Genomic DNA, 20,937 nt, shown 5'->3' with positions numbered 1-20,937 from the left:
ATCTATCTATCTATATCTAGCCGCCTACGACTTCGTGCTCTCCTGGCCGTTTCGTTAATTGGATGTATACCAAAATTACTATGGCATAACATGACTGTATGAAGAGCATAAATGACAGGCCATAACATGAAAATCGTGACATGCATGTCATGAACGGCACGATTTACATGCCACGGTCTTAGTGCTCTTGCTGCCGTTTCGTTAAGTTGATATATAAAGGGGCGGCGCCAGGATTTTTTTACCGGACCAAAATTGGTATGGCGTGGCAAGAGTGTATGACGAACATAAGTGACAGGTCTTAACGTGCAAATCATGGCACGTATATTATGTACAGCATGGTTGACACGGTCTCGGGGCGCTCGCGGCTGTTTAATTTAATGGATATATACAAAAAATGGTATGACGAGACATTTCTGTATGACGAGCATATATGACAGGTGGGAACACTTGAAAATCATGACTTTAATGTCGTGTATGGCATGACTTACCTGCCACGCTCATGATTCCCTCGCTGCCGTTTCGCTAGTTTGATATACACCAAAAGTGGCATTGCGTGACGTAATGTATGACTAACATAAATGACAGGTGCTAACATGCAAATCATGACATGCATGTCATGTACGGCATGATTTACATGACACTATCTTGGTGCACTTCGGGCCGTTTTGTTAACTGGATATATACCAAAATTGGTATGGCATGACATTCGTACTACGTGACGAACATAAATGACAGGTCATGCATTGTATATGCCAGGATATATGTTTCATTAGCATGGTATATACCAGATTGTACATGCATGCATGCATGACAAACACGCGATATAGAGTGAACAACATCTCATGCCATGAACGACTTGATTTGCATCAAAGTCAAGCAAAGCTATGTGTGGAGCTCCTTGCTGGCTGCTTCGAATTACATAGATTCCCACAGTGCGTGTGATCTGCCAGATATTTAACGAAAAACAGGTGGCGACGCCTCCGTGCAGTTCCCGCTACAGCTCGTGGTGACGTCACAGATTTTGACAGCTTCTTTTTGGGCAAAGTTGTCGAATAACATGGACTGCAGTGTATTTTAGAAAGCCCAAAGACTAAACTTACAGAGCGTGGAAAACTTTTAGTGCGCCTGTATACGACCCCCCCTCCCCCCTCCCACACTTTACCGCACGGACCTCTCACGTGCGAACTGTTTTCCGGAGCATCAGACAAACCGTAAAGCTTACGCGTTTTGCAACTTCGACTTCGATTGTCACGTTGTCTTTATTTTTCTTTTGGTAGATTGTGGCGGGACAGTGGCGTTCTGTATGTGGTCATGTCCATGAAATAAGGTAATGTTCCTAGTGCAGTGACGCCAGGAGCCGCGCCACAAAAAAAATGTAAAGTAGGTGAATAACTTTGCATAATGATATGAACAAAGCAGATTATTGTGAATTGGCTCTGCGGAAAAGGTTCGTAATAACGCGTGCGGCTCCAATTACTGCTCCGTGCACTACGAGAGTTCCATTTAAGGAAGTTCGACTCCAAGGTTTTATTTATTTATTTATTTATTTATTTATTTATTTATTTATTTATTTATTTATTTATTTATTTATTTATTTATTTATTTAAGCTCTTCCTTTCTTTCTAAGCGATTGCCTACATCTTGAAAGCACGTTGCGCTGTGCACGTTACCCATCGTTTGACACCACTGGCAGATTTTGTATCCGATCAAAGGTTTTTTTTTATGGCTGAACACCGGTCATAAAACCGGTGTTAGTCACCGGTTTCACGGCCGGAGTTAATCATAAAACTTTTGTTATGACTAACTCCACCTGAAGACAACTGGAGACTCGCAGACTTCGCGCGCATTGGCGCTATAGAGACCCTCCAACAATAAGAAGGGGTGATCACCGCCGATCACTTTTCGCACGTTCCTGACTAAGCAGATGCGTCACGGAAAGTATTAGCAGCGCACTATAGGCGAGCTCTCCCCACCCCCCCCCCCCTTTTTTAAAAACTGGTAGGCAGTTCTCCTTTGTGATTGGCTGACCGCTGACACAAGTCCTGCAGCCTTCGCTCCACCGCAGGAGTTGGTGTCCCTGAAGGGGCAAAGCATTAAAAGATGTGCTTGAGCATAAAACTTGTTTGCACCAATGTCGTGGTATAGTCTGTATAGCTCATATGTACAAATTGGCTTTGTCCTCGAGTAGTCGAACTTTCACAAGAGCGTAATGCCGTCGGTCACGGAACTTGTATGATGCGAATGCAAGCCGCTGTACGAAGCCCGCGTTGGATGTTGCATCGGCGTGTGTGTGCTGGAAATTGAATTATATGCACTTCCCAGGAGCGGCCGTTCAGTCTGCCCTGCGGTCGATTGCTTGCGCTGGTGCCAGCCTTTATGCCACGTCGCCTTGTTGCTGGGGTATCACCTGCAATGCGAGCACATTCACCCTGATCACGCACGTAGCCATGACATTTTAACTACGCATTTTTGGTCGAAAGACGATGCTACGGAGAAAATATTCTGGGGGCGATCCTAATGCTTGAATTAAGTGTCTGGTAGTGGCAGTCGCTTGTCGGCGTTCGTGTGCCCGCGTGTATCACTGCGGTTAACATTGTGTTTCGCGCGCTGCCGGAGCGGATCTCAGTGCCACGTAGAAAGAAGCGCGTGGTTAAGGTCTGCTCCGCCGGCTGCAGCAAAACGATGCCTGCAGCTGCTCAGAGGCCGCAAGTACCTCGGAGTGTGGGTAAATGAGGGCGATAGATACATGGAGGTGCAGGAAAAAGCCTCGCCAGCAAAGGGAAAGAGGAATGCAGCAATAATGAAGCACAGAGCTTTATGGGGATACAATAGGTACGACCTGCTTTGAGGTCTGTGGAAAGGTGTAATGGTTCCGGGGCTTACATTCGGGAACTCAGTGGTGTGCATGAGGTCAGAGGTGCAATCAGGACTGGATGTGAATCAAAGCAATGTGGGAACCCTCGCATTTGGCGCTCAGGGGAAGACGACAAATGAGGATGTAAAAGGCGATATGGTATGGACAAGTTGTTAGGTGAGGGAAGCTCAGAGCAAAATGAGGTTCGAAGAGAGGTTAAGGAATATGAAAGAGAGTAGATGGGCAGAGAAGGTGTTTTGGTATTTGTATCGGAAGAGCGTTGACTCACAGGGGAGAAAAAGAACTAGGAGGCTCACCAGCAAGTATACGGCTAGCAGTGTAAGCGATATGGCAACACACAGCGTTAAGCGAAAGGTCAGAGAGGCAGAGAGGAATTATTGGAAAGCAGCGATGGAAAAAACGAACGGCTCTGAGTAATTACCGAAAGAGCAAACACGAAATAAGGAGGAAGGCATTTTGTGATAATTCAAAGGGAAGCACTTTACTGTTTGAAGCAAGGTCGAGTTGCCTTAGAAAGCGTAGTTGTAAAGCGAGATTCAGTAAAGAAGATGAAAAATGCACATGCTGTGGGGAAGATAAGGAAACGACGGAGCATGTTCTGATTGAATGTGGACATATCCATCCAGCTGCATGTTTGGGCACGAGCCTACATGAAGCCTTGCGTTTTAAGGACAACAATGGAAAGCTGAACACGTCAGCGATAGAAATAAGTAAGAGACGGTTAGAGTATTGGTAGCAGAAAAGTAGAGAGAAAGGGCAAAAATAAATAGTGGGAAAAATAAAAAATAAGGTCATTCTGCCATAAGGTGCAGAGAGCTGGGCTGTGACTGTTTTTTTTTTCTATGGTAAGATCGATTTTTAATCTTTAATCGAAGTAGACAAGGCATTAGGCTAACATATAAAAAGTTTTATATGACGGTCGCTGACTGGATAAAAACTGGAAACAGTCGGTAAAGTCATGAAAAATATAGGAAGACAGCTTACCTTCAGGTCATCCAATTGTTGTGCTTGTTCCTCCCGGTCCATCATTCGTTTAGCGACGCATTTAACGTAGAGGTCGGAGTCTTTCGTACGTCCGTTACCGCCTGCAGTAACGCGCGCGCGGAATGTTAGTGCACACGTTCTTAGGTGAGTGGCACATCGCACTTTTGGAATTAGAGCTCGATCGAAGGCAGAGTTACTTTATTAAACGTTTTCGATAAAGAAAAAAAATGGACTGTTTCTAGAAACGCTCGCTCAACAGTACGTGAAAATTGCGCGCCTCCCGGAAATATGACGCGTTATATAAACGTCCAATAAGAGGTACTTATAATTCGTTTTGTCACATTCCAGCGCCATGCTCAAACGCGACCACTCACTTGTCGTTTACGTTTATTTTTAACGCCAGTTCCGGTCGGAATTTTGTGAGGAAGCCGCGGCATCACTCGAGCCTCTTTTAAATAAGCACTCTCCGACATCCCCGTGCAGCTGGATTTTTCGCTCAATAGCTCAACACAAAAAGCCAACACAGTTTCAAAAAGACAACACAATAGCTCAACACAGTTTCGCCGCAAGGGCGAAGCAATGAATGCGCGATAGCAACAAATTGTAATGTTATGCGAACTAAGCTAACAGCTAACTCTTATGGGTCCTATCTCGCGTTACTCGACTACACACTGGCGTAAGGGAATACGACCGCTCCAGGGAGCGACTGACGTCGGTCGAGATAATCTTTTGATCAAGGTTCGCAGTTTCTCCACGAGCGACGCAGCCTCCTCCCCTCCCCAGGCACCATTTCACGCTCCTTCGTCGGACAGAGCTAGCCGGCGTGCTTCATCACTGCTTGAGCTGAGCCCGCCTCTGCAGCCTTCGTAAGCTTTCACTCGTGCATAAAAAAAAAACAATACGTGCGCGGGGCAGTGTTATCGATTTGTACTTTATACGGAACATGACGGTGACGCCGACGAAGATGGCGAAAATGAGCCTGGAGTGTTCATATATAATAGAGCACACAGATAACACAAAACAGATGCGGTTCAACGTCAGCGGACGGAAAAAAAACGCCAGGTCTGCGCGCAAAGCGCAGCACAGTCACAGCGAAAGCTCGAAGAGCGGCATTTATAGAGCCCGTTATAAACTCTCTTGTGGCTACTAATACAAGTACATTAGCAACGTACCCACTACGCCACAAATCATAATTTTTGGGAAGTTGGGAAGCACCCACCACGACATTACTCGTCATTCTGCGGAGAAGCGAAGTACCAAATGTGCAGTTTCTTGATGCGACGGCTGATGACGATGAAGAATTATGACTGAGCCTTTTGTAATGGGTTGGAAACTTCAAAGGACCCACTAGTTACGTAATTCGCATTGTGTGACGCCCGGTCGTTATTTCACTTTCCCAGCGCGCTTTATAATATACGCTAACGTAAGAAAGAGATAGAGAGAGGGAATTGACTTCATTGAGACCCTGAGGGAATGCATCTAGGGAGCCTTATGGGCTTCCTTGGCAACCAATAGAAGTGCACTTGCGAGGAATCCACTACGCTATAAATCATCATAATTTTTGTGAAGTAGGGAAGCAGCCACTATGCAATTTTTCGTCATTATGCGGGGAACCGTGGTACCTGCTAAACACCTGTAAGGCATCATGTGCACTTCGTTGATGCTGTGACTGACTGACGCTGAAGAATTATGGAAGATCCCTTTGTAATGGGTTGGAAGCATTCAACAAACCACTCGTTGCGCAATTCGCGTTGGTTACAGAATTCGCGTTGTGCGACGCTTGGTTGCTATTTTACTTTTCTACCACGCTACATTACATATATTAATGTGGTTCCTTCTCGACATGAAGCCTGTATAGGGTCTTTTTTCAAAGCAGTTTCAAGCACCGGCATGGCTGTGAGGTAGAGCCCTGGGCTCCCACGCAGAGGGCCCAGGTTCGAACTTCAGTCCATCCTGGAATTCTTTTCTTATTTCGTTTTTTTTTTCTTATTTCGAGCGATAGTGGTTACGGACACCGGCGGCGGCGGCGGACAACTACGGCTCCAAAAACCGCCCTTGTTGTGATCTCATAACAGCTTTCACTGTAAAACGCTGTTAGTGCTGTACACAGACCGTTTTCCTGCATTGGGAGGAGGAGGAACGTAGACTTCAACCAGCGAGCCGCACCGCCGTCTTCATCGCACTGGTGCGTGCGGATGGCCGTGTATGCCAGCGGCAGCTCTGCGCGATAGTGATAAGTGTGCGAATTGGCGTATGATTGTAGCGCGTGCGCACTGTATGTTCGAAATTCCCGCCAACAGCACGTACGGTACGCAGCATCATGCTCGATTGCACACATAGGCTTTCGCAGCGTTCTCTATCAGGGGGGAGGAGGGGACAAGTTTTACCGCAGCCCCCCCCTCCCCCTTACCCCGCGTTGGTCGAGTCCGAAGAAGCTTCGCAATGGATGCAAAATAAAAATGAAGCGATGCCGCGTTCTGCTTTCCGGCGGTAAAAGGTGGGAAGTAAACAGTTCTTGGAATGCAGCATAAGATGATTAAGGGGAGCGCTCGCCACACCCTTGCCCCCCCCCCCCCCCGCACACACACTTAATTTCCTGTGCGCACGCCTACGATTGCACATACCAGAGAAATATGCCGTATGATAAACGGTGCTGCGATCGCAATATGGCATTGCCCTCAGAAAAACAGAACACTAAGGGGACAAGATTTCGAGACGATAAAACAGAGAGAGAGAGAGAGAGTGCAGAGAGCCCAATGTTGAGTCACGTCCTCATCTATGCGTAGCGTAGATGAGGATGTGACTCAACACTGCAGGCAGTGCTATAACACAGAGCAGGTGTGGCTCGACGTAAGTAGATGTGAAAAACGTTGGAGGGTGAGGACGAAGGGTTCATGCTTACTATCTCAAAGTTCATACTTTATCCCACCTGTAAGAACACGCATGCTCACCTGTGAAAATGCTGATAATGATGCCCGTTGTCATAGTGACGCAGAACCCTAGCACAGGAACGAATAAATATGACAGCTGGTACAGCTTGAGAAGTCCCCTGGAGACAAAGGAGTGTGCGAAGACTGTAAGCGTTACTCTCCAGACACGGGTGTTGGCGCGAAACTTAAAAACGCCACACTTGTCCTATACGAGAGGACTCCTATATACCCTTTCACGTGCGGTGATACACATCGCACAAGTGAAGCAGAGACTGCTGAAATGTACTACATACCTTGTCTCATTGCAACAACAATACGCTATAGCGTCAACGTTAAGCGAGAAACATACATTGCTAGCACATTTTCGGTGTAACGTATGTCGCCCAATGCCAAACAATTGCCTTGCAGCCCCGGCCAAATAACGTACCGTGTTTTCATTTTCCATCTGTTTTATCTCGGCAGTGTACCCATTTCAACCACTGATGTCATTTTTTTTTTGCAAGGAGACCGCCGCGGCTGCATTGAAACTCCGCTAAAACACGCTAAAAATGCCTGCGAACACGCCCAGAGCTAAAAATCCGGCAAGGTATTGCAATGAAGCATTTTTTTTTAATTTGTAGTTATCAGTTAACATAGCAACACTGTAAACTCACGAAAAGCGTCATCAAGCACATTAGTATCCGTAACTCACCGTGTAATACATCATTTTCTCGATATAAGATACCACTTGTTTCATCGCTACGCGGGTATCACAGCAAAAAATAATCCAAGTTGATATTTGACAACAATGCCAAATTTTCTTACCACACAGACAATGTAGTAGGTCCCACTGAAGCAAGATTGATGTCCGCTAGTGTTTTGCAAATGTTCGTGTGAATGCACGGTAACAAAGTTGATTACCTTTATTACTGCCGACTTTGAAGATGCTCATCAGTGGCAATGTCATCGGTCGTCGACTATCTCACACTCTAGAGTGACATATCTTTACCCTGAGACTTTATTGCTATTTATGTGTTCGAGAACTTCCCTACATAAACCATAATCGCAAATTATCCATTCGTCTTATCAACTCAACTTCCATTGGTATGGTCAACCAGAGTAGACTTAAAATTACATCTGTTCTGTCTTGTTTTAACTGGCTTGCTGCAGAGAGGATGAGGTTTGTCTCACCTCGGCTACTCCATTTCTACTATAAGTTCTACAACGAAAAAAAGAAGAAAGAAAGGGGGGTTACCCAAAATCAAAGATGAACAAGTAAAGAAAAAACATATATAACAATACGGGTGGTTCACTTAAATTGAGAATGAAAGAGAAAAAAAGAAAGAAAGAAAGCAACAGCGCGGTTCTTGGTAAGCATGCTTCTCCTCATAGCAACTTGGTTGCAGACGAAGCCTGCCTTTCCGAGCCTCAAACTCGTTACAACGGTTACAAATAGACTCTTTTTTCCATTTATGAGCGAAATCTAGCCTCGGTAACTCTAGAGGAATAGGCGTGAAGCTTTCCGTGGCGCTTGTTTAAGAGAGGCGAAAAATTAAGGAAATCATTTCCACATTGCTGCTTCTGGCAAGCTCGCTTTTCGTTACTGCAAATTTGTTGCAGGTGAAGTCTACCCTCGCGGGCTCTTACTCGTTTTAACAGTTATACAGATGACGGTTTTTCAACCCAATGAGAAATATCTAGCCGGTAAATTTAGAGGAAGGTGCACGAGCCTCCCGATTCACATGTTCACGAGATGCCCCCCCCCCCCCCCCGCACCCCCCTTCACAGAAATATCGCACGGTCCCTCATACATTTGCCTAAGACGACTAGAAGGCGATAACCGCCTTTTTTTTCCTTCTCAATAAATTGTATTGATCCATCCTCCAGCCCCCCAGAAGGTTTCTGCACCTAACGTGATTTCGCATGGCCTCCGGGATCGAAGGCATTGCAAGCTTTCTGCAACTCACGTGCTTTTGCACTGCCTCCGTGATCCGCCCACCTTTGACCAAGCGACGGTGTCATGTGATGACGCCATCATGTAACGTCATGCCACGACGTCACAAGTTTAGGCAATCTGTGACGTTGTCATCGCGTCACATGACGACGTCAACAACCGGACAAGATCGCGTGGTTTTTTGGCGAGACCTTACGATCTCGCAATTTCTCGCGGACGGGAGCGCTAACGTGGCCACTATAGGCTTTCTCCTTAAAACGAAAACAAGGTAAGTTGATCCTCACTGCGGCTCCTCTGGCGACCGGTGCATTGTCGCGTTGAAATGACCGCCGAGGACTGGAAGCGTCGCCGCTCCTTCACACCCTTCGACGGAAGTTGGAAGATCCTCGCTAGGCGAACCGTAGAGCAGAGACCCTACCACCACCCACAAGCACATGGCCTCGCCCAACATCAGGCCAACCAGAGCGCCCTGAATAAAAGAGCATTCGCGATACATCTGAGAGAATACGGTAGAAACGTATATGGTTAAGTGAATCACAATATACAGGACAAAAGAAAAAGGGACGAGGCAGACGGGACAATCGCTGACAACGGTGAACGTTCTTTGGGAAACACCGCTGCAGCTAGACAATATGCGCATGTGCGCGAGACCCTCAGAAAACGGTAACAAAAACAGGCAGCAGCGAGAAACCCCGTGACAAACATAACTCGTGGCAAATGTACTTACAGAAAACACTGGAAATGATAAGCATCAGCACATTGTTAACTGCTCATCAACTGGCTAAATATGTGTATGACTTCTAAACACGAGTAATGGTTATGAGCTGTTTGGCATGCGCAGTCAACAGTATCTTAACGTGTTCTGTCAATAAAAGTTTCTGTTGAAAGTCAGCGCTCGTGCTGTGTGCAGACTCCCTTTGTCTTGAGCCCTCGTTTTATATTCGCTGTCTGCTTATATTCGCCATGGAACACTCAGAACTATGCACTTGTTTACTGTAATGTATATAAAATCATCTCAACGTGTACATACAGTATATACCATAATCGCCCGACACCTGGAGTAGCAAACCAGGCGACAAATCAGGCTAACCTCTCCGGGCATTTCATTAAAGAATCTTATCTCTCTCTTAACGTGTGAAGCAGCGCACATAAACGAGGCACAACGGAAGAACACGATTCGACAGGACAACCACTGCACTCACAACTAGCTTATTTTGAAAAGAACACGGTTAATATACATAAACACAAGTGTACCGCGTGCAACGATGACTTTGCACGTGGTACCGGAACTTGCGGGATCATGGCGTCCGCCCAACACATTTCTTTTTTTTCTAGAGAGCTGTTTAAAAGGCGTGTTACCTGGTTCAAAAGAAAACACACAAGGACATGAACGAAAGCGAAGGTTTCGTTTCTGCCTGTGTTTCACCTGTGTAATGAAAAAAAAAAAAGACGTGATCTTTAACAAAGCATCGGATAGGCCAAGAACAAGGTACCGTGCTGTCTATAAATTACCTACAGAGACGCCATTTCAAGAAGGCAATGCACTTGATGTATGCGCGCGATCTAAAGATTAAGTCCATTTCTATACGAGTAGGTGTCATCACCACTGCACCGTGTTGGTTACTGTTGAGCGAGCAGAGCAACTGGTAAATACTACAAATTAGGCGAATACGTCTGCGTTCAAATACTTGAAGATAACCCTTCGCATAGTCGAACTTATTTATAACTAGGCGCATTCTCAAAACGTGACGAACATTAAAATGTGAAATCAAAACTGACCTGAAGCATAGCTGCGCGAAAGCAAAATATTGGTCATTAGGCTACTTTTATGTAATTGGGCCGCGGCATCCCGATTGGCTTTTCTCAAACTCGTCTCCGACACATTAGTTTTCCGACTGTAGAAAAAACATAAGCCGGCAACATACTTTAGTTGCGAATTTCACGTTTCAAGAGCGACCATTCAGATTTACTCTGCTGTGCACGTGCAATTTGACCTAACTCGACTGCTAACAAAAATGTGCGCCTACTTTTTTTTTCTCTTTGATATGATAACCACTAACTCTATGCGCATATTCTACATCCATGTTCAGGAGCCTGGCGCGTCATGAATTATTTCTTGCGCGAGCAACACTGAGGCGCTCTAATGTACATTTTCATACATTTTCAGCGCATTTAACAAGAACGTAATTCTAGAAGCAGGTTCACTATATGGCGCTAGGCTTATTTATCTACGTGACCATTGCGTTCAGGGCAGGCAAGGTCACTGCATAAAATTGTCGCTTTTGAAAATTTTGTCGTTGGGCTAGTTACTCTAACGCCATTGAAAAATTTCCGCAATGTTAAGCCCACACAAAGATGGCGCATTGTCCGGACGCCACCCTGCCTGAACGTACCTTCTTATTGCTTAACGGAAGTAGCAGTCCCATAGTGAAGACTCCGAGTAGAGGGCCCGACAGAGCACCGGACATTGCGAAGGCTGCCTGCAAAGACAATGCCCCGAAATATAAACTGCGCGGCTTATGAATTAACCGGTTCTCGCTCGGAAATCAAACAGTCCTAGAGATTTACATTTATCATCTTTCTCGTGTTATACAAAAGCATCCCAGCTCGAATATACTGAAAACTGCGTTGCCGAATGCGGCAAACGATTTGACATTCTAGCTGACGCAGTTGTACAAGTATTTATTCATTTTCACTGCATACATATAACCAACGATGACAGAAGAAATTCAACATGCTCCGCTTCGCTAACAAAACGCCGTTGGTTTTGTCCCATATCCTGTATATAGCCTTACTGTTTATAACGGCGTGTTACTGCTATACTCCATCAGCAAAGCTTCACTGGTGTCATGGCATTGGTTGGTTTGTATACGGTTTAACGTCCCAAAGTGACTCAGTCTATGAAAGACGCCGTACTGGTGGTCTCCGGATAATTTCGACCATCTGGAGTTCCATATTTTGCACCGAAATCGAACAGTACACGGGCCTCTAGCATGTCGCCTCCATCAAAATGCGACCGCTGCAGTCGGCATCGAACCTGCGTCTTTCGGGTCAGCAGCCGAGCACCATAATCACTGAGCCACTGCAACGGCCGTGTTCTGACGTCACGAAAACGCAGATCATGCCGGCAATGGCACTTCGAGACCGATTTCAGTAAGAATGGAAGCTTTAGACAACCAAGATGAACGATGAATCAAGATGAACGATTTCAGTAAAAAAGTCACAGTTTCGCCGCAACGGCGAAGCAATGATTGCGATAGCAATAAATTGTAATGTAACGCGAAGAACGGAAAGCAGCTCGAAATTGCCAGCGCGTCGCTCGAGCCCAAAGGACGCACGAAAAGAACGCACACTGGACGAGCGCGAACTAATGCGTCACAGCTCGACACTTGAAGCGCACTGCTCAAACATAAAGCAGGACGCACGAAACAAACGAACAGGTACACACAAGACGAACGCGAGCTAATTGTCACAGTTTTTACTTATTTCTGTTTGAACAGCGCGCTCCTTTCGCAAACGCGGCCGCTGCAGCGAGCGAAGCGAAGCGCACGAAAGCGACGACCCTGTAGAGCTACAGTAGAGCGAACAGCAACGGCGTTCGCAGGGGCGGGGCGACGATCTTTAAAGCGCGCAACACGCGCGCACGTCGCGCCATCTATGTGGCCATTAAGGAAGCATGCTGAAATACATGGTGTATATAAATAGCTCGCCGTTAGCAGGCTGACAGACTGTGCTGTCGTGGCCTAACGTCTAACGCGGCGGACTGCAAAGCGAGAGGTCGCCCGTTCGATTCCGAGCGTCGGAAATAATTTCTTAATTATTTTTCTTTGTGGCCTTTCTATATATATATATACATACTTATACGGTGAATGACGGCGACGGGGACGGACATTTTCCAGCCGAGACTGTCCATATAATTGCTATCGCAATAAAAGTTAAACATCAAGACTTGCTAGGCACGTAAGAGAAGTGGGTGGTAAAGTTTCAGCAAATTCGGATATTCCTGTCAGTGCAGTAAATATAGGAAAGTGTTTAAATGCACTTAATCACATTTCTGCTGCCAGGTTTATACAAGTATGCACCTACACTAAGCGCGTGATGACATTTAGCGCCAGGAAATTTTCCTATGCATATCGGAAGGACATTAAAGGCAACAAGAACAAAAGAAAGATCTCGGCCAGTTCCACGCCGTGAAAACCGCCGGACAGTAAAGCTGTAAGCGCGTGAGTGTATGTGAGAGTATCTCATTTCGAGCATCATCAGCATAATTTAGTTTTATTTATTTCTTTCTTAACTCCCTCCTCTGGTCACGTGACCTGCGTGACAACGGACAGACACGCATATTGCGCAGGCTCGACTTAAAGCTGCTCCGCTGTTAATAAAAACCCGCCGAGGCAGCTAAGCGGCTAATGCGCTGAGCTGGTAAGTTGGAGGTCGCAGGTTCGATCAGCGGCGATGGAGGCCCCATTTCGATAGGGGTGAAATGCAAGAACACACGTGTACGCTTCAAATACCCACAGGGTGGTCAAGGTTGATCCGTAGTCCCCCACCACAGTGTGCCTCGTAATCATGTCATTGTTTGGACGCGTAAAACATTATCACTTAATTTTAAGCAACAAATAAAAAATTACACCATCTCCCGCTAAAGGGGACCATGAGGCGATGCGAAGCCGGAGCACTTGCACGATGGCGTTCCGTTGGCGTTCGTTGGGCATGCTACCGACCTCGCGTCGTGGAACGCGAAGAGGGACGCTACGCGCGTCGTATCTTCCATCTAGCCTGGCCGTTAATTCTCACAGGGCGAGCGGGGAACGCGGTCGACAGGCGGGCGAGAGGGGGCAGCGTAGAAGAGGAGAGAGAAGGGGAGGGGACGCGCATGCGCTCGAGCTCATCGCGGCGTTGCGCAGGAGCGAATTTCGGCATGTCTAGCCCGCGTTTCAGAGGAAGAGTGGAAAGGGGGGAGAGGGAAAGTGGAGAGGGAGAGTGGAAAGGGGGAGTGGAGGGGGAAAGTGGAGAGGGAAAGTGGAGAGGGGAATGGGAGAGTGAAAGTGGAAATGGGTATGGGAGAGGGAACGTGGAGAGGGGAAGGGGAGAGGGAACGTGGAGAGGGGTAGGGGAGAGGGTGAGTGTAGAGGAGGTGTGTGGAGAGGGTATGCGCATGCGCAGTAAGGGTGGTCACGCCGCACACCACCACCACCACCACCGGATTGAGCTCCGCCTTAAGATACTTCGCATCTAATAAATTACATATATCTCGGCGAATAATGCGCCCGTCGTGCAAATCCTGCGCTGGGCTTACTTTCAGGATGGATCCCACCGAGCCGGCGACAAAGGCCAGTCCAATGGTCAGCAATCCGTAGGTGGCAGCTGGAATATAAAGTAGAAAAAAGGCAATACACAACAAGTTAATAAAAATATAAATTTACTGACTTTTTTGAGCAAACAGGGACCGTACTTGGTAACAATAAACTATCTTTTTAAGCAATTTTTTTTTTTCGTGATTAACAGGGACGTGGCTCGGGACCCTTCACACAGCCATTATCGCGACGCATAATCGTTTAAGAGAAAAAGAAACGATAACTGGAATGTTGCAAAAGATTGGATCCGTGTCAGTTTGCCCACGTTCTGTGAAGACGCGACACAGCAGCGACCAATTCAGCCGAATATGCTGGGCGGTTAAGTATACTTCATCGCCCGGCATCGAACGGTGCTTGACAACCGATAGCTTCGATCACCATTGTCAATTCGCTTATATTTTAATTCTTATACATCGTCGTTAGTTGCCAAAAATTACTTGGAATATGACACCCACCTGAGAGCTTGGTGACGTACGCCTCCTGTCGAGAGGTGAGGCTGAGGTGGCGAACGAGAAAGTCCTCCCACGTGACGGCTGCCAGCGAGTTGAAACCCGAAGACAGCGTGCTGCGAGCGCAGAGACTCAGGCAAGGTGGAGCGCACCGCAACATTCTAAAGCCCCTCTACCTACGAAGGTAGAAGGGCGTTACAACCTTCGCGTAATGTGAAGGTTATGGTGCGCGTCACCTTGCTGCATCACCATATTGCGTCATCACCACATTGCCACCTCGCAGAAAAAAAAAAGTCGAACTAGTCGACAACCGGATGGAACGGAAACATTTAACCTGGCCAGTCACTTATGTCGAAATCCGCACAGAAACGCGTGTTTCTTTTATAGGCTCGTGCTATTATGCTGCAAATGACAACATTTCTGTCTCATGAAAATTACTTCACCTTGCGGATTTCTTCAAAACTTACGGTACAAAAATTAAAAATAATAAAGAGCGAATAGGCGGCGTCGTCGCGCTTACGTAAACGTTTTACGTGAGTTCGCACCATCGCCTTGAGACGCAACAGCGTTTGAAGGTGTATACGTGCTTTGCAGTGACTTCGCTTTCAGTTAAAGAGCGCCGTATATATTGAAGCTGAAGCACAACTACCTAGTAGAGAAACTTTAACAGCTCACGCGACGTATGGACCAGCCATGTGTACCTGAGAGCGCTGCTGAAGACGCACGCCACGAACAGACCAGGGAGACCGGGCACCCCGTTCATAGTCTCCATCACGAAGTAGGGCACCAGCTGCACGGAACGTTAATGATGCGAGGTTCTCATATGTATATATCGCAACAAATTCTTCGCAACGAAGGTTAGTGAAACACGTTTAGCCTACTTTATGGTATTCGAACTTGGTACAAAAAAGTAAAAAGAAAAAAAATGTTGCAGTGGCTTAGCTCGGCTATGCCAGGATAACGTAGCGTTAGCAAAGGTTCAGCTGGTTGTTCTTAGCTTTTCTGATTGTCTAGGATTAGCTTGATTATCATGCATACTGCTGCTCTAATGACACACACATGGTATACATATTATGTGGCACATGTATATTTACTTTGCCAGGCAACTACTTTGGGATCCGATGAGTTAAGCTTCTCCGCTCTTCTGCGCCGTTGAGCAGCATTTGCGCTCTCCTTCACCATGGCTATACCACACTGGCAAACGCCAGTCAGAGGCACTATCAAGCGGCTCCAGCGCAGTGTCAGACGGCGACTGCACAGCGAAGGCGAATAGCTGCGCGCGCCAGTACGTCTACCTCGGCTACGACGTCACTCCTTTGGAAAGCGCAGACCGGCGGCAGCGAGTCGCGCGCGGCTGCGATGCGCCAGCTGTGTGACATCACTGATCCTCGCGCATGCGCGGCACGGCTCTTGAGGAGCCACGCGAAACTGGCTCGGCTAGGCCAGTGTAGCTAACTCTACAAAAGTTTCAGGAGCCCCCGCCCTACCTCCTCGCCGTGCTTCGCATAAGCGAAGCTAGGCGTGTGTGTGCCTCACGTATACCACATTTCTTTCTTTCTTTCTTTCTTTCTTTCTTTCTTTCTTTCTTTCTTTCTTTCTTTCTTTCTTTCTTTCTTTCTTTCTTTCTTTCTTTCTTTCTACCACGTTGCGCAATGCTCCCTCCTAACTCTTTCCTTCCTCCGTGCCGGATATTGGACCCTCATCCACGTGCTTAGCAGCGCAACACTTCAGTTGCTGCAGGCAACAACGTGAGTCACGCGTTCGTATCCAGGCAACAATGAAATGTGGCAGTATGAAATTGCAAGTCACATCGATAATAGATCAGACTGCCATATCAGAAACGGCTCATCGCCGACAAGGCCACGATCGATAGAGCATCAATTTAAGGCTTCGCTGTAAAAACTTAGGATGGACACTTTCCGCGCATCCTGTGTATTCAATAGACAGCTTTAGATGAGGGACGGCTTTCGCAAGCGAGAACGCATATTCCACTTAGGTGCTAATGGGAGCCAATCAGGAGCCTTTCGCGTGGAGCTGTGCAAAAGCTCGGACATTCTCAAGCCTGTAACACTTTTCCAAAGCTAAGAGCGCACACACCATCGCGTACACAACCGCTGTTGGAAGCGCCAACAACGAAAAGCGAGGCGTCAAGTATTGCTAGTCAGTTATGAGGGTAAGGTTTTCACCCAGCACCGCTGCGAGATTGCAAGCAAGCGACACGTACCCATCCGTCCAGCAAGTTTCCAGCAACGGAACTTCGTCAAAGGGGGATTCACCGCACAAGAAAGAGGATCCTTTTCACTCGGTGTTCCTTTGGGAGACGTCTTTGACTGTGGAATCTTGACATTGTCTGAGTTGCTCTTATCTCTCTTCGATCTCCCGCACGCCCCCGCGCCCGTGTGGCCCAATCGCTGTCATAATATTCCCTCCAAAATTTCGCGCGCCATTTCGATGGCTATGCACTGATAGGGCACTATAGTTTCCTTACGCGAAGACTAACTGCGCCAGCGCTGCCGAATTTTCGTACAGCCACGCTCTGTGACTTGCCTATATTCACTTGACTCATTTAGGCGAAAGCCTTATACGCCTCACCAAACACGAAATTTGACCGTCGGCGTCGGCGTCCCGCGTCGTCGGCGGCGTCTCGCGTCCTGCCGAGTGGTGCAAAAAATCTTCGCGTGATGACGTCACCATATGACGTCACAAATTTTGGCGTGACGTCATGTGACGTAACGCCACGTAATGTCGTCGTAGCGCCCTACTTTGGACGGCGAACAAAACGGAGAGCGCGCGACCTCAAGAAGAAAATAAAAAAACGCCAGGCCTGCGCTGAAACCGCAGCACAGTCACAGCGAAAGCTGGAATAGCAGCGTTTCTAGAGCCCGTTAAGCTCTCTTGGGGCTACAAAACAAGTACACTAGAAAGGTACCCACTACGCCATAAATCACAATTTTTGTGAAGTTGGGAAGCACCTACTAAGCCATTATTCGTCATTCTGCGGAGAAGCGAGGCACAGCTACACGTCAGTAAGGCATCATGTGCACTTTGTTGACGCGACGACTGATGACGATGAAGAATTATGGCTCAGCCCTTTGTAATGGGTTGGAATATTTAAACGGCCCACCAGTTATGTAATTTGCATTGGGTGACGCCCGGTCACTATTTCCCTCTCCCGTCATGCTGTATAACATATGTTGACGTGGGAGAGAGACAGGGGGGGGGGGGGCGAAGAACTTTACTGAGACCCCGAGGAAATGGATCATGCGCTTATGGGCTTCCTTGGCAACCAATACAAGTGCACTTGCGAGGAACCCACTACGCTATAAATCAGTGTAATTTTACTGAGACCCCGAGGAAGTGGATCATGCGCTTATGGGCTTCCTTGGCAACCAATACAAGTGCACTTGTGAAGAACCCACTACGCTATAAATCCTTGTAATTTTTGAGAAGTAGGGCAGCAGGCACTGTGCCATTTTTCGTCATTCTACGGAGAGCGTTGGTACCTGCTATACGCATGTAAGGCATTATGCGCACTTTGTTGATGCTGTGCCTGATGACGATGAAGAATTATGGCAGAGTCCTTTGTAATGGGTTGGAAGCATTCAACAACCTACTCGTTGCGCAATTCGCATTGTGTGACGCCTGGTTACAGAATTCGCGTTGTGCGACGCTTGGTGCTTATTTTACTCTTCTACCACGGTATATTGCATATGCTAATGTGGTTCCTTTCCGACATGAAGCCTGTATAGGACCTTTTTGCAAAGCAGTTTCAAGCACCGGCATGGCTCAGAGGTTGAATACTGGGCTCCCAAGCAGAGGGCCCAGGTTCGAACCTCGTTCCATCCTGGAGTTTTTTTCTTATTTCGTTTTTTTTTTCTTATTTCGAGCGATACTGGTTACGGACACCGGCGGCGGCGGCGGCGGCGGCGGTGGCGGACAACTACGGCGCCAAAAACGGCCGGTGAAATGATCTCATAACAGCTTTCGCTGTAAAACGGCGCTTCGCAGTGGCATCTGAAGCCACGGCTCATGTTCCCCGCTGGCGTCGATTCTGGTTCAGCCGTCCTGTTCCTTCGCTCCTGTGGCATAAGCGTACACCGTCATCATCACATGACATCGTAGCTTGGTCAAAGGTGGGCTGATCACGGAGGCAGCGCAAAACCAGGTGAGAGTGCCTCCGATCCTGGAGGCAGTGGGAAACCACGTTAGGTGCACAAAGCTTTCGGAGGGTGGTGGGGCCGGATAAGTACATCTAGGGAGCCTCCATGACCGGCCATTTATGTAGGCTCCCTAATACATCGACTGAGAACAAGAAGAAGATGGCTTTCACCTTCGAGTCGTCTTAGGTGAATGCACAAGGGACCCTGTGATTTTTCCGTTAGCCTGTACGCATACATACCTGGTCAGGGTTGGATATCTTGCCTTCCTTAAGGGGGTCACAGTCGACGTAGTGTGCATAGATCACCAAGCCCGCCAGGCAACTTAAGCTGATGTTAATCATGACACCCGGAATGTTTATGTATACAGCCCTGCAACATAACATGGAAAGAGAAAGAAGTAATGATGCAAATCCTTATTCAAGCCAGATGCTAAACAATAGCAACAGGGTTTGTTTATGGTCATGGGTTAATTCCTCTGTATACTCGGCTTCTGTATGCTGTATTGCAGAAGAACCGACATTTGGGCGAGTTGGATTGCATTAAACATGATGAGTTAGTTGTGAGACAGCGCTGGTGTTCGTGTTCCTTCTTCTCTGTGTATTCGTCGTTTGCGCTGAAAACCACTCATCATGTATGCTGTATTATATGCAACAAGAAAACAGTACAACATTACAGTACAACACGCGCATCAGTTACATTCAAGTTGTTGTAATGTGTTCTTTTTATATTTGTAATTGCGGACAAGTGGTGAGCAGTATCTTGGCCACAAATTATCGTGTCAACGCATTTTGCTGATAGGTAGTTTTACATGTAACTGCCCTACTGTTTTCAGCGTAGGGCACAGTCGCAAAACAGTCGTACGCCGGTAACTCCTTTTCTTGTAATTAACTATATGGTCTCACCTTAATGGGTCAATATTTGTGATAGCTGTTGCACTCTTCTGGCAACCATTCAGTGTGTCTCTCAATGAACTTACAACTGGACTGTTATTATATCGTTAGCAGGCGGAGTACCCTCGAGAATTGAGTTTAACGGAGAAGATGCAGTCACTATTGCAAAATAAGCTGCCAACCATATGTTTTTCAACAAATTTGAGAACCTACATATAAACGCCTGCAACTTTAACTAGACCTGCGTATGCAGGCTCTCTGCTACCGACATTTACCATAGAGCGCTCAGTTTAGCTATCGGTCAGCTGCCATGGTAGTAATGGGTATGGTACACGAACCAAAAAGCAACAATTGCGCCTTTTAGAACGCTGTCTGGTTAACCTCTAAATTTTCAGTGCGTCGCCCTTAAGGCGAAAGTTTCATTTTTGTGTGTGTGTGTCTACACAGACGACTCTCTTTGTCATCTGAAGTACTTTCGTATGGACGCAAATACTCTGCTCGCTCTCGACAAAACACCGAGTGATGCTACGCTTGTATACATGCAAGATCAGCAAGTACCAGTACGAAGACCAATTTTCACGCATGCTTGACTCACGCCTTGGCTTTCTTGAGACTTGAGACGCTGCAGAAGCGCTGTACCTGCGTCTGGCTGGTGCCGTACGAGGCGAGCCAGACGAAAGTGGTGCCGAACAACACGGTCCACAGGGAGCCCGAATGCTGGACGTCCAGCTGCGTGCTGAAAGGCGATATGAGCGGTATTCCTTAATAACTATATATGGGGTTTTTCAAGCCATGATATGATTATGAGGCACGCAATCTATGGTTGCGCAATCTATGAGGCACGCAATCTATGAGGCACGCAATCTTTATTGATTGTCCGGCAGATTAACGGCCCGGGCTCAGGTCTCCTATGCCGGGACGTCAAGGCCTTGCCTCTCCGCGGCTTCACAGGCCTGCTGGACTGCCCACAGTTGGTACGCAGTAGTGGAGGGCTCCGGAAATTTTTGTCATCTGATGTTCTTTAACGTGCACTGAAATCGCACAGTACACGGGCCTCTAACATGATGCCACCATGAAAATGCGACCACTGCGGCCGGGATCGAACCCACAACCGCAGCATGCACCGTAACCACTGTAACACCGAGGCGGGCAGCGGGGGCACTTGCTGAGAACGTTGACTATTTGAGGAAAACACACATTTTCATTATTTGTTTTTGGTAAAAACACCTACTTCACCAAAATTTCGCCCCCCCCCCTGGCTACGGGCGTGGCTCAAGGTCTAGAACGTGCCTCTAGCATCTGTGTCATCTAGGCGTTTTTGCCTGTAAAGTTAATGAAATTCACCCTGTGCATCTGTAA

General features: G+C 47.2%; 1 protein-coding gene across 1 annotated transcript in view; it reads right to left on the bottom strand.

Annotated features, from left to right (window-relative positions):
- Positions 1 to 2,149: 2,149 nt before the first annotated feature.
- LOC119394828 (uncharacterized) overlaps positions 2,150 to 20,937 on the bottom strand; it is a 148,407-nt gene continuing 129,619 nt past the window's right edge. The window contains 10 exon segments of the mRNA XM_049415997.1: positions 2,150 to 2,407; positions 3,860 to 3,960; positions 6,811 to 6,908; positions 9,007 to 9,191; positions 11,116 to 11,202; positions 14,022 to 14,089; positions 14,535 to 14,644; positions 15,230 to 15,318; positions 18,928 to 19,057; positions 20,174 to 20,314. Of these exon segments, the coding sequence (XP_049271954.1) occupies positions 2,375 to 2,407; positions 3,860 to 3,960; positions 6,811 to 6,908; positions 9,007 to 9,191; positions 11,116 to 11,202; positions 14,022 to 14,089; positions 14,535 to 14,644; positions 15,230 to 15,318; positions 18,928 to 19,057; positions 20,174 to 20,314 (1,042 nt within the window). The 3' untranslated portion in view covers positions 2,150 to 2,374.

This window comes from Rhipicephalus sanguineus, chromosome 5, assembly GCF_013339695.2.
Source record: "Rhipicephalus sanguineus isolate Rsan-2018 chromosome 5, BIME_Rsan_1.4, whole genome shotgun sequence".
Classification (NCBI taxonomy): domain Eukaryota; kingdom Metazoa; phylum Arthropoda; class Arachnida; order Ixodida; family Ixodidae; genus Rhipicephalus; species Rhipicephalus sanguineus.
This window is presented reverse-complemented; position numbering and strand designations above follow the sequence as displayed.